Source organism: Cygnus atratus, chromosome 15, assembly GCF_013377495.2.
Source record: "Cygnus atratus isolate AKBS03 ecotype Queensland, Australia chromosome 15, CAtr_DNAZoo_HiC_assembly, whole genome shotgun sequence".
Classification (NCBI taxonomy): domain Eukaryota; kingdom Metazoa; phylum Chordata; class Aves; order Anseriformes; family Anatidae; genus Cygnus; species Cygnus atratus.
In genome coordinates, this window is record NC_066376.1 from 8,023,974 (window position 1) to 8,038,552 (window position 14,579).

At 44.7% G+C, this 14,579-nt stretch overlaps 1 protein-coding gene across 2 annotated transcripts in view; it reads right to left on the reverse strand.

The window, feature by feature from the left end:
- Nucleotides 1–243: 243 nt before the first annotated feature.
- The window catches only part of POLR3E (RNA polymerase III subunit E), a 29,489-nt gene continuing 15,153 nt past the window's right edge, over nt 244–14,579 (reverse strand). For both annotated transcript variants that reach the window (XM_035549247.2, XM_035549248.2), the window contains 8 exons: nt 14,281–14,362; nt 11,823–11,882; nt 10,694–10,851; nt 10,336–10,400; nt 8,382–8,878; nt 3,855–3,932; nt 2,737–2,862; nt 244–486 (listed from right to left, as the gene is read on the reverse strand). In XM_035549247.2, the coding sequence (XP_035405140.1) occupies nt 430–486; nt 2,737–2,862; nt 3,855–3,932; nt 8,382–8,878; nt 10,336–10,400; nt 10,694–10,851; nt 11,823–11,882; nt 14,281–14,362 (1,123 nt within the window). In that variant the 3' untranslated portion in view covers nt 244–429. The remainder of the gene's footprint in view (nt 487–2,736; nt 2,863–3,854; nt 3,933–8,381; nt 8,879–10,335; nt 10,401–10,693; nt 10,852–11,822; nt 11,883–14,280; nt 14,363–14,579) is intronic.

Genomic DNA, 14,579 nt, shown 5'->3' on the forward strand with positions numbered 1-14,579 from the left:
TAACGTATGAGCATCTAGATATTTAACAAAAAATGGGATGTTTGTAAACAATTTTATTGGCATAACTTATAAAATAAAATATTAGACCATGATTTTTCTATCATGTCTGTGTCAGTATATGGTTTTATTTTATTATAATGAAACAGAAGGAGAAGCAAAATACATTAGAAATTCCAGATTAATCAAACTGCAGACAGGGTCCCATGTTGTCTTCCTAGTTGCTCTCTGCGCCTAGGTGGCCATGCAAACATATGTGTGAGTATGTTGTGATGTCAGTGACTGTCTTTCTCCAATGCCCACGTGCCCCAAAGTAAGTCAGATCCTGCCCCACACTCCCAAGGCCATGGCATTACTGTCTGTGCTGCCCACCGCAGGTTTCCTCTTTCATCCTGGAGAACATCTGAAGTAACGGAACTGCTGACACCGCTGTCAAGACTGCACAGTCCCTTTAAGATACCACATTCCACCGTAGCTCACACAGCAGTCCTGGGAGGGGAAAAGAGAAAGTCCGTCAGCACCCACAGCACCGAGCTATGCTTCTCAGGGACTCTGCACAGGAAGTTGTGCCCTGCCTGTTTTGGGAACCATTACTGGCTTTGTGACAGTAAATGTTACCAGTAAGTCCCTCCAGAGCACAAATGAGAGCATAAATGAAGAGCTGCAGGTTGTCTCTACCCTGAGGATCACATAAATTAAGATGACAGACACGGAGGGGAAGGCTGAGAGGGCACAAGCAGGATAAACGATGTGATGGCAGCAAGAAGCCATGCTTTTTGGGGGGAGGAAATGGAGGGAACCATGCAGAAACCAGCTTAGGAAAGGCTGAGGAGAGAGGTGACGACAAGAGGAACCGAGGGGTAAACACAGGCTCAAGTGAAGACAGAAGCAGAGAGAAGGGCTGAAGCACACAGCACCAAAGCTGAAGCCTTACAAGAAGCCATGTTCTATGATAATCAAGTGTCAAACCTCAGAACCGTACTTTGGTATTCTGACCACGTCTGCTATGCTTACAGCTGGTAAGCACCACAGCAAAGGAGCTCAGTAAGTGGGTTTTCTTGTGGTTCATTTTCTCATTTCTATTAAATGAACACCAGGTCTCTTGAGTTCTGAGCTAATAGCTACTCTTTCTTTTGCTCCTACCCTCCCATTTAGGTAATTCAACACAACTTAAGAACTGCTACAGAATTGATACTGTGGAACTTAAATGGAAAAAAAAAGTTCTTAATTCTTGGGATTTAAAGCCAAACACTCTACAAATAAGAAATCAAGTGCAGAGGCTAGAAAGAGGGTTTGCAGTCTTGATCTGCAGATGCAAAAATACAAACCCTGTCTGTCTCTTCTGCTGGGTATTAGAAAAAAAGAAAAGGAAAAAGGAGCACATGCAGCTGGGGAAATAGGAGTCAACGAAACCAATTTCATTCAAAGTGGAATCCAGTCTCTCATGGTTTAAAGAAGCCAGAAAAGTTTCCTGTTTCATTAAATCATACTTTCAACATTTATTTCAGAAACAAAGAATTTCAAATGCTTCTGTGACAAATGTACTGAAAACGAAGAGTCTGACACCGCACAAGGCTGGCTGCACGATGACTTTTATATAAACTTTTATATAAACTTTATATAAACTTTTATATATACTTTTATATAAACAGTACCCAGTTTGTTAAGGGAAAGCATTTTTTTCCCAGAATAGATTATTTGTTAAGTAGCAACATCATTGTGAAAACTAATGCCAGTACATTGTCTAGATGTTTTGGGAGAGCTGATACTGGAGCTCATCTAGTTGCTTGACAAACCTTCCAGCAGAGGCGAGCCACACGAAATACCGTCTTGATTAACAGGCAGAAATGTCTGAGCTTATTTTCATACTAAGACCAGGTTCTTTCAAGCAAGACCAGTTTGCTTACTGTCACAGCAACAGATCTGTAATTTTTCATATATGCTATTATTCTGCTTACAGATCCCAACGCACTTAAGCACTTGACTTATTGAAGCGGGTGATGGTGAGGAAAGGCCCAGCAACAGTGATTAAAGCGTTACACTAGTTGGCAGTGTTCTGCTTAGCCATCCTGCATCACTTCTAAGGTTTGTCAATCATGGCCCGTGCGGTCTGCATACCTTACGCTTCTTTAGAAAGTAAATGGCTCATCTTCAAAGACAGAGATGAAAGGTTTCAAATAAACATTCACTATGAAATGTGTTAACTAGTACTTTGTATGCTTGTTTTGGCTAGGGTTTTGCTCTCTACACTGCTCTAAGTCCTACTATAGAATAAAATGCATTTCCTTCTGAATAGATGGCACTTGTGTTCTTCAATGTTAACCAACAGCAGGCAGCTGGTATGCTTAGAACACTGTGCTGAACACTCCCACCACCTTAATGTTTAACTCCACATTATTTAATGTTTAGGTGCACTTATTTTAAAAAGTAACTCTGATGTATGACATTTACTGAGCTCTACTCTCTGGTGATCCAAGATCAGAAATAAGGATTTGCTGCAATAATGCCAAATAACATGGAAGTCACAATCACTGCTCTTCAAAGGGAAAGAAGGTAGAATGACACAAGTGTTAGTTTTAAGAAAACAGGCTGAAAACCAGGCTCTGTCCACATTCCAACAGCAATTGTTCTAGCATCATGTTCACTTGTCAGCTCAAGGTAAAATATCCCTTGGTCAAACCAAAGCATTAAAAATTCATGCATTAATTGGATCAAAACCACAACTGAATAGAAACTTACCTTTAACACTCTATCCACCTCCTGCTTGTTTACATCTTCTCCGCATTCTTGACTCAGCTGATTCTGAATGACATTTCTGCGCACTCGATAATTTTTCGAAAAGATTTCAAGCAAGACTTGGCGATGCTTTAGAAGAAAAACTATCGTTAATATAAAAGGAACAAACATTTTTAGCTTTCTATACAACAAAACTGCATGTGCACTAGTCTGTACGAAGCTTTCACTGAACTGCATTAGAGGATTCTTGCTTCATAATCTTGAAACTTTATCCCCTCCCATTTATATCTGCTGTCTATCAGGTCTGCTCCTATTTTCTTAGGGCACTACAGGGATCTCTGCAGACCCCATCTCTGCCCTGTCTGTCACAGGATCTGCACCTATCCTCGAACCTGGGGCACCTCCAAGGGCACGAAACATGTTGAAGAAGGAGCTTTGACTTACTCCTCTCAAACGCTTCTCATGTAACTCGTAGTCAGCTCCAGCCAGAAGGCTGGATACTGCTTTTTCTCTAGAACAATGCATAAGCCTTCCCTATAAACACTGATTTAGGTCACGGACACAGCAGTTATATTGTCCATCTATACTTTGTTAGCCTGCCTTTCCTTCCACTTCATTTACTCTGATATCAATTAAAACTCAAGAGATGCTCACATATGCTGTAATCATTTCCTATTCTAAATATAAACAGATGCACCAGGTATCAGCATCATATAATCACTGGTTAATGTATTACCATCAGCAAAAAAAAAAAAAAAAAAAAGGAAAATTGGACTGGATCCAAGCGTAAGGCCGGCATTCTAGAATTCTTCTCTTCACAGGTTCAGCATTATTTGCATTCCACTGAGTTAAGTCAGTTACTAACTTATATTACCATTACCAACATATAATGTTTCTGTCCACACCACTTGGTCTTGATACAGTGATGATCAACCTGTGATCTGAGAGCTTCCTCTCAGCTGGAGAGTTTTGAGTGGTACTGAAAACTGGAGACTTCCTTAGGGAAAGGGTAAAAAAACAACCTGCTGTACCACTTGAGGAAACACAAATTCAATCACTGCCAAATGCTTGCTAACCATGTATTTGGAAGTCTCACTTTTTTTTTTTTTTTTTGCCTTTACCTGATCATAAGTGTCACCGGCTTCCCAAAGTGCATAAACCTTTAGTTCATCTGGTGAAGCAGCAGTCTGTGGAGGAAACTGAGAACAAGAGGCTGTTAAAAATAACTACCTATTTAATGAGTTCTGCCTAATGATTCTACGATACAGTATCCCTTGACATCTATCAGTGAATCAAAAACGTTGTGGCCACGTAATGAGAATTGCTGAAACAACAAAAGCTCCTCTCCCACCCCACACTCAAAGGAGTAACTTCCCTCTGGCAGCCCCTGTGCCTGCACAGGCATGGCGCATCCTGCAGCCACAGAACACGAGCCACGTGTAACCCATCCTGCAGCACACAGACCCCAAACGAGGGGGTAATTATGGCCTAGAGAATGGGACAAGCACTCTGGTGTGCATCCTGATGTGTGCCTTGGTATGTCCAAGTGATGTCTGACTGATGCTTCTGGTCACACTGGGGTAATCCTCAGCAGCATGACAGGCACACCACCAACCATTTCAGAGCTTTAAAATGGGGCTGCTGGGCACTCTAGGACTCCATGAATAGGGGACATGGGCACAGTTTCCTGTTGGAGAGAGGACAACCACCAAGTGCCAGAAGACCAATGCCAGGGCTTGCACCTCAGCCAGTATTTCACTACAAGATGTATAGGTTTTTCCTGTCAGCAGCACTGTTTTCAGAACACCCAAAGCATTATTCAACTGAGCATCAAGTGCACTACAGGGTCTTTCTGGAGATTTTTAAGTCTACAGTGGCAAGTTTTAGACATTCAGACTCTAACCTGGATGTATCTGCTTCACTGCTCCCAGGTTGGCGTGACTGACAAGCACTGTGCTTCTGCTGCATTTGTGATCTCTGCTCTGAGACAGACTACAGGACTCCTGAAGACTCAACACTGATGGAGAGTGAACCAGACACCTGCTCATTTCAGGCTCCAAAAATGAAGTGTTATTTTTTTCCACCCATGTGCCAAGCTAAGGAAACACTGTTTGTTTTTTCTGAAGCAGAGGCTTTCTGAAGCTCATTCCCCTGCACACAGGAGGGAATGCAACTGCCTCTCCTCCATGTTCCAAACTCCTAAAAAAAAAAAACCAGTCCATTTGCCTTATCATGTCCCCTTGGAACAGTGACTAACAAGCAATGCTGGAATATGCCTTCACTCCTGACATGTCTCTTCCTGTCTGTCACTAACAATTTATTCCTTGCTAACCACCCAGACGACCTAAATCAATCATTTCTGAAAAGCTAACAAGCCCGTCCTGATTATTCCAGTATTCCTCAATCCTGGCTGCTGGTACAAAACACACCTTTCTTCCCAGCCTCTCCCACACCACGCCAAGAGACTTGTGCATCGCAGAATGAAAGATCAGCCTCTCCTTTCACACAATGCCTCTGATCTTATTGCAGAGAAGCATTTTGTCCAGCAGGATTAGCAGCTTTAGCTCCCATATTGGCCCAAACAGCTGGAATATAACAAGGTTTTATACTTGGTTCAGAGGCAGGATTCAGGTTTATTAGGCTCATAACACCTGACATACTTCTCATATGGACACTCCATGTACTGAGGAGTACAACCTCTTGTATGCTTTCAGCACAGATAAAATCAAACCCTTCAGCCTCTCTCCTGACAGCTGCAGCAGGAGAAGCAAACTGCAGGGCAGCATTAGCACCAAGCTACGCGCTGCCTCGCTCTGGGAAAGCCACCAGTGCAAACTCCTGCCTCAGCCACGCTGGAACACGGCTGCACTTATCTGGCCATTCAACGAGGAAACAGCCTCCAAACCAACACAATACTTATTTGGGAAAAAACACAGAACCTCCTCCCCTTGCCCAGCCCCACTCCGTAAACTGCTGCAAACACTGGTGCCAGCAGCTCCCTGCTTGCTTGCTGCTGTCACTGCTGGTCCTCAGGGGAGGGAAATGCCACCAAGGACTCTTCAGAGAGACGTGCTGCTCTGTCCAGCTGTCCTGCCTTCCCATGCACGCTCTCTGCTATGTTCATTATCTGAGCCCCTCCAGTCTCACCTTGAAACAGCTCTCCACTGCCTTAAAGCCCTTCTTTATAACCTTTGCCCCATGCCCTTCCTGCTGTGAGCCCCCAGAGCCATTGCAGGGCTTTTGGACGACTTGCTGCCCGTGTCCCAGGGCCACCACGTTACAAGGGAAGCTGCTGGGGAGGAGCCCTCGGCTTTGGGATGCGTCTCGCTGGAGCACTGAGCACACCCTAAAAATGGCCACTGCCAGACAGCCCCTTGTTCCAGCTACACCAGTCTGCAGGGGGCTGAAGCTGCCAGGAAAACTCATCTGCCGGAACAACCTTAGAGGCAAACTGTTGTGCTTTGCCCTCGGAGAGCCGCGGCACTGCCCTGTAAGAGTGGGGCAGCACACGTACGCACCCCTCCTGCTGCCCCAACCAGGAGGAAGCCACGCTGACATCATTTCCCGACTGCTCCAAAATATCCTCCAGATCTGGGCAGAGCCTGCCCACGCCACGGAGCAGGGAAGGGAGCCAGCAGGAGCCAGCCACCGCTGCGCACTCGCTCCCCCCCAGCGCTCGGGGAGCATCTGCCTGCCCGGGATTCGCTTTCCAGACCTGCTCTTCCCTCCTGGCCGAGGATGCTACCAAGCAGGCAAGCATGGCGCCCTACAGGCATCCTCCCGGCCTCACCTACAGATGGACTGGCACCTCTCCTGGTTCCCCACAAATACTATTTATCTTGTGCCCCAAGTGCAGCAGGTCAGCTTTGTAAATAAAGCCTGCATTCCACTGCTAAGGTTTCCATTGTTGTTTCCAGCAGCACGTTTTCCATAATAGGGCAATGTGCAAGTCAAAAGTGTCTTCACCCCCCACAGAACATCACTTCAATTACCTCAGATCATTGATTTTTATCACCAAAGCCGTTTCAATTACAGAAAACTAATGAGCAACTACGAAATCCCAGGCTAAACAAACCCTCCGGGCTTCCACTGAGCTCAGGCAGCCTTGGTGGGTTCAAACAAAACTGTCCAGGGGAACGATCAAGAGATACTGGAAGATATGAGCCCATGCAAAGGATAAAACCAGCCCAGGCACCTCTGCCACCTCCCTGGAGCATGAGGTGGAGGCCTGGGGGCTAACGATTTACATGGCTGATAACAGTACAGGCTTATGCAGGCTCCTGTAGAAGATCTCAAGTTTTGGGTAAGCAGAATTAAACTTACAGCAGACCTCAGGCAAGAGACCTTCCAGTGCCATCTCTACACTTCTGCGGGGCTCCTGTGACAGGACTTCCCAGACAGAAAGTTGTTCCCAACCACCTGTGTTCATGAGGATTTTATTTTGGTTGTCTTTTGAAAAACAGAACCTATCCCACTTTCACTCCTCCCAGCCTTTAAGCGAAGACTAGATGAACTCATTTCCAAATTCCCAATGTTTCCAAAGCAAACCAGTCCCAGTTCCAATTAAGACAGCAGCAATGACCTCAGCTATTTACCGTCAGCACGGCAAGGGCACATCCTACACTGTGTACAAAGGAGAGTCTATCAGGCACCAGGAGGCAGCGCCAGCCCAGCATTACCCCAGAACTTGGAAGCCATCAGGAGAGAAAGCAGAAAGTACCCAACTTGGTGGCCTCCCTTGTGGCACCTCACGTCTGTTACGAGGTTCCCAGGTGCCACAATACGCACTCTGCACACGACTGAACACGTTATTTCTGCCTCCTTATTCCTTAACTGGCTCCCAACTCCCATGCTCCAGGCTCTCTCATCAGGCTGCCTGCTCCCTGCTCTTTCTGCCTCGCCTGCTCTTTCAAGCAGTTCACACGTCTCTTCTCTCTCACCAAAGGCAGCTGACTCCCGAGCTCTTTCTGGTTGCAAAACAATCAGCACTGCCAGATGTCTTGTAAAATTATTTTCCTTGTAGGCTATTTCCCACGATGCCAAATTTCTTTTTCCTTCCTAAGCAATCTGCTGTCACACAACGGTTGCTGTGACTCACGCAATCACACATGTCATTTCTATACAGACAAACAAACAAAGACGTCTCTGAACAATCCTGGAGGAAAAGGACTGGCCAAAGAAACCTGCTGGAGATAGGGTTTGTCGCTTCCCAGAGGGCTCTGCTGGGTGTGCCCTGCTGGGCCAGGCAACAACCATCACCTCTCCTCCCCAGCAGCATCCCTGTCAGGAGCTTGTGCAACTCGGAGAAAGCTGGTGGGAAGAGCTCCGGGACTGCCCTAGGTCGTGTTACTGAAATGGGAGCAATGAGACGGTGAGTCACTGCAGCCCCACACCTTGGAGGTGGGAAGAGCCCCAGAGACAACTGCACTGCGAGCATTATCCCAGAGCAGAGAAAGCAGAGAGCAGAGCCTGCCAGAAGCAGGACATCAGAAAAACCTCCGGCAGTTTCAACAGATCCAGTACTGGATGCTTACTCAGAGCACATCTGTTCTTCCAGTCCAGCCCAAGACAGAAATATTTCACAGCTCAGACATCCCTTTCACCCCATCCCCCATCCCCAAACACCAGAGGAAAAAAAAAATACTTACAGGCACCAAAATTTGTTTGCAGCCAGTGTCCAGCACCATGTCCTGTAACATTTTGTCCGAAATGCCACTGAACAACGTGTGTCCTGGAGGCAGACTGGCTAAGTGAAGGTTAAACAACCGTTTGAGCTCACTCAGGGTGAGTACAAATTGTTTCTTAAACGTTGAGGACACAAATGCCTTCAGTTCTTGGGCCACCCGGTCACCGCAGCCTCCAGGCAAGTGGCCATTTAAGGAGTCCATGGAGTCCTCCTCTGCGTGGAGGCCGTTGACAACGCCATTGTTCATGCCCTCGTAAGCCGAGGTGTCCATGGGCTCCTCATCGCTCACAGGCTCCTCTTTGATGCGGATATTGGAGACATCCACCTTGGCTGAAGCATCATTTGATTTCAGCTCTGCCTTTTGCTTCTGGAACTCCTTCTCCAGCTGCCCGTAGTTCTGCTTGACTCTCGCTTTAGCCATGTTGACTCTTTGCTCCCCAGAAACCAGCAATGGATGACCTAGTAAGGAACAAAAGGCACCATAAAATTCACCACAGCCAGGACTCCAGCCTTGCAGCATGTTTCTTGAATTGCATTAGGTTTTCTTTTTGCATTATAATTTACTTTTTATTATTTTTAACCTTAAAAAAAAAAAAAAAAGCATGTTGATAACTGTCAGCCAGCCACTTGTGGAAGGAACCTGCAGCAAGGAGAAAGTGTATTTGTTCAGCCACTAGGGCCTTTTGCACAAATCAGGAAACCAAGATACAGATTACTTACGTATCTCTACTTGTGACCCAGGTGCTTCTTTACCTGACAACGTTAAAAAAAGAAAAAAAACGAGTATGCAGAGGCTGGTTGGGCTCACTGCAGCAACTGCCAGAGCCAGCACAAGGATGTCCTATAGGTACAGCAAGGATACTGAAGGGGTTAACAGTGAATCTGAACACTCTTTTAGCATGAGGTGCACAATATGAAAGTCTGAGACCCTCTGCTAAGTATCAATACACAGTGATGAGGGGAAAGGGACAGAAGGGTGTCCTTTCCCATGCAATCCTGGCACCTCTTCTGGTGTCCTCTCCACACCCAGTGATCCAAAACTGAAAGGTGTGTTGGGAAAAGAGGAATCCAGTCCCAATCCCACAGGAAGGAGTGCTATATTTAAAGCAAAAGCCCACACAGCACACACGCTGTTATCTTCTCTTCTGTTAGGCCCACTAATCCTCTCCAAATAACCCAACACATAATCCTTCCAAGCAGATCAGATACAGGGTATTGAGATGGATTCATGTGCACGTTTGTCAGTTCTGCTTACACTCTTCACTGGCTCCAGTGCCTGGCAGTGAGCCAAATGCCTAGTTAAAACTCTTTGCGATCTCAAGTTTTCACAATCTTTTAGGATTATGGCACAGCTACCTTAATATTCTTACTGGCATCCATGGGAGGGTATAGGGGGGAATGTCAAAAAAAGAAAGCTTCACACCTCCTTACAGCCCCCTGACAAACACATTCTTCATTAACCGCTCAGCACTCAACCACACGACAGACAGCCCAGTGCAAATCAGGAGAAGTAAACAAATAAATAACACTGAGAGGTGAGAATTGTACTGACCCTGTCCTCTCTTCAGGAGCTGCTTACACCCCTACAGCATACAAGCTGCCTTAAGTGCGGAAGTGGTTAACAGAACCAGCTGACTTCAGCTGATTTTACACTATCAGATACAGAGTCCCCAGTGCCAAAAAATCATCCCTGCTCTACTACAGTGTGTTTGTGTCACCCCAACATTAGTTAGTGAAGATGTCAGTGAAGACCAAGATGTCTTAACTAATACAGGGGAAATCGCAAGAAAGAAAAACAAACAAAACACCACCGGTCCCTACCACATTCAAAAACAGAGAGAGATGCTCCAAACCACCACCCAGAAATACAGAGAGATGCCCTTGCTTCAAGACGATCCAAACACAAATCCATTTACCTGATTGTGTCTCTTGTTTCTTTGGTGTCAAGTGTTCCTTTAAGAGATTATAGACCTTTTCTAATCTGAAAAACAAAGAAAAATACACCAGTAGAGTTTCTGTTGTTATGCTTGCATGCAGCCATGTCAGCTTTTGCCATTAGCCAGAACACTTCATTTCTGAAAAGCTGATCTTCAGGGAGCCAACAGGAATGACTTGAATGACGTGGGGATGCCTTTCCCTCCCCACCCCTGGTGACTGTGAGGGGTATATCTCAGAGGCGTTACAGATCTCATTACCTATCAATGTCTACAGAAACTTTGTACTAGAGAGTTCTCTATTTTTAGCTTATTCCCCAAAATAAAGCAAGTAATTTACTTGGCCTGAATGCCCATCCACAGCATATGTTGCCTCTGAACTATATCTGGATGCTTCTTAACAAAGTCTTCATCATAAGGGAGCATGAACTCCCAACCTTTGTTTATTCTTGCCACAGACATGTGCTCTAGGAAGTCTTTCACATCTTCTGGGCAAAGCTAAAAGAGAAAGAAAAAAAATATGGAAGTCAATTTACATAGGACATCTGCAGCCATGCAACACTGAGCATTGCTCCATGAGACACGTGGAGTTGGACTGCCTCGGTGTACGTGGGGAACCTTCACAAACACACGCCCAGGTAAGTGGGAGATGCTTATCCTCTGCAGCTCCAGCACTTTCACACAACGTTAAAGGCACTGCACTTCAGAGAGCAGTGGTGATTAATCATCTGAGAGTCAAATAGCTCATGGCATGTTTTGTAAAGAAAAGGGAGTTTCCCAACTGAGATGAAAAGACTCATCATTGTGAAGAGAAGCATATTCTACAATTTTAATCTTATTTTAGAGCTCTGGGTCAGACATGCTGCATCTATACATGCATAGCTTTTAAGCAGCATTGGATCTTACATTCCAAAAGTAGCCCGTCTGTGCATACACTGCCTCATGTTTTATCATTTGATTGCATTTTAAGGAAATGATTTTCTTCCCCCCTCTTTACATTATGTTTCTCATTCATCTACCAGTTTTAGCAGAATATTCAGGTGCCCGAGTTGTTCTAAAACTTTTATTCAACAGTGACAACTTGGCAAATGCTGCCAGAAGTATTGTTTTTCGTAACCCAGTCAAGGCAGGGTAGCTAGTGTGGGCTGCACGAGATCTCATCACTTTGGTGGTTGGTCAGCCAACTTAATTCAGTGCCCAGCTTTCCACTGAAACAGATGAGGGGACAGGATGCATTCCAGTGGCCCAGCTGCAAGGACAGTTGCGTCCTGTGGAACTGTGGTAACTGCTTGAAATGTTTCTATAAAGAGTATCTATACCTGTTCCAAAGTGAAGCCATGCCTTGGGTAGCAACACTGCAAGTCAGCAGTAACGCAGGCACAGTGAATCCAAAAAAGTCCTGCAGCAGCACTTGCAGAGAATGCCCAACACTTACCACCAATCTGATTTAGAAAGAAGAGGTCACTCACTTTTGTAACTGCTGCCACTTCCTTTCGCACAACCCAGCGGCCCTGGGTGAACTTCCACATCTAGGAGGAAACAAAGGAGAAACCCTAGTAGCTATATTTAGGAGTTTCCTTACTGAAGTCATAGTAACAACACTGTTGAATAATATTACCAGAAAAACGGAAGCAGGCAATGCTCAATACAGGTAGTGGGAAAACACTTTATGACCTACTCCTTCCTGAAATGGCCATACAAACAATATTAAAAGCTTAGAGTCTACAGTTTGCCTTGGTGAATCTTTGACTACAAAAGCTGTGAAATTCTCTTGAACTCAAACTTCATTTCACTTCTAAAAAAAAAAAAAAAATCTATTGCAGTGATGCTGGGTCTCCAGAATCCACACCTCAGGCTCAGCTTTAGCACACCTACTCACCGACCTAAAGAAACCCTTCGTCCACTACTGTGGGTGTGCTGCCTGTAGAAGGCTGCAGCACATAACCTCCTAGAAAGTGTCTGCTGCCTTCTTCAATGCACACCACAGTCACTTACAGACGTGCCAAGATGGCCTTTCACTCACGTGTGTGTCTCTGGTTAATGGAAAAGCCAGCTGCTCTGCTGAGCAGCTGCCAAGGTCTAAGACACCGAGAGCAGGCTAACAGGATACTTGAGGATTCAGGCAGAACTGCCACTGCCTGAAAACGACCTTTGATTTCTTCCTGTCCCCATTTAAATAGACTACAACCTCCTTCGTATATGTGTATTAATAATGTTGTGAAGAATTCAAAATCTCATTACTGCCAGTTTCTCCCTGCCCTTCCACGTCACACATGGAGCCTTCTCTCTGATTCAGCTTCTCTCTGCCCACAAACACACAAAATCACCAGTCACTTCAGGGCACAGGGCACTTCTGTTTTGAAGCACAAGAAGCTGCTGTCCAAAGGAAACAGATCTGTCATCTCCCCCTGTACACAACTCTGAGGCAGCCAGTCCTCATGAGACACCTTACCCTCAACTCTTCTCATGTTCTCTGAAATTATTATGTGAGAAGCTGAGACAAAAAAGCAGAAGCTTTCAGGAAAGACATAAATTACTTTCTCTCCCTCAAAGTGTAGTCTGGAACAGCTGAACACTAAAGTCACTACTGGCCCTTTAAAATATTTAAAATAAGGGTAAAATATTTTTTAATCTTATTAATTACTCCACACAAATATGTACAGGAAAATAAAGTCCACTTTTTAAGCTGGAAGACCTGTTTTCTCCACAGATAGCATTACATACTATTCCTGAGCCTTATGAACATAACATTTCATTTTGTCTGAAAGCCAGAAATATTGATGTTATTTTCCAACACCTTAATCTTTTGCCTGTTGCAGAGCTATTCAGAAAATTACTCGCCATTAAGATCAACACGGATCAATTTCTCACACCAGATATATTTGACATTTTAAATGAAAACAATTTATCTTTACATTTTAATTGCCAAACACTACCACTTACTTAACCAAGAATAATAATTGCTGCTCCCTAGAACTTTACGCATGACGTGTCACCTAATCTGCTGTGCCCTAAAGAGTAATGTCACTGGGTCACACCTGATTCCAGGTCTCCATATGGCAGTGTCCTGGGCAGACATCAAGACACAATGAAAAGTCAGTTTCAATCACCATCAGTTTTATCTTACACTAGAACTGTAATATCCTTAAGGTCTCCTGCACAGTGTGCCCCTATTCAGAGTTAAATCTCATAGACAAACTGTGCAAACAAAGGGAACAGTCAGGTCTACCTGAAAAAAAGGAGAGCGGTGCTCTCAGCTTTTTTTTTTTGATGGGGTGGAAGCCATAAACTGACTATGAACTTCGGAACCACTTAGGAACTTTCTTTTCACTAACTGCGGAAAGAATTAACACAATGCAGAGGTTGTTCCTCTTTTCTGTGGTTATGTGTTTACAAGACGTGTATTCATTTCAACTTCCATGTGCAGCCACTGCTCATAGAAGGTGCCTGGGAACAAAGTCCTTTTACTGATTAGCAACTCCAGGGAATAAAGTCCTTTTTAAAGATCAACAGTGCCTGCTCAGGGAGCATAAGGCGTACCCACACTGCCCTCCTGAGACCTCATGGTCTGGAGCCCACGGAAATATATCAGGGGAAACAAGCCCTTCATTATCCAGTCCTGGCTTCTCTGTAAGCCTCGCATCGTGGGGCCTGTGTGACAGTGGCTCTATAACATTTATTAGAAAGTGACGCATATCACGTACTGTTAATGACTAACAATCTGAACCTACCAGACAGCCACAATGTCAATCCACACCAACTCTCCCATGGCAGACTTGTAACACCACCATAAGGATTAAAGTACAATTAATTTCTGTGGAAGAAACATCTTATTGCAGTAGAACAGCCAAGTTTTGCAATGCCATAGCTCTCAGGCAAACCTCACCTGTGTTCTCCTTTAGAAACAACAAGCTCTTTTGTACTTACAACAAAGTCTCTCCCTCTACAAAGCACTTCTGCAGGGACTCCACTATGTGGACTAGAAGTATCTTTTGGGTAGAGGACATCACTGTTAATTAAAAAGGAAGATAAATTAGTTACCGGGTAGTCCAAAAAATGGCATTGGTGAAGATTAACATAACAAACGTGTGCACCCTGTTCTGCAGTTAAATTACACCTTTATCCAAAGCATCATTTTCATTAAAGGAATTAATATTGGCGTAATTACCGCACTGCAATTACATTAGTACAAAAAGGGCTTACACCAGCAAAGCCTAGCCTTGTGA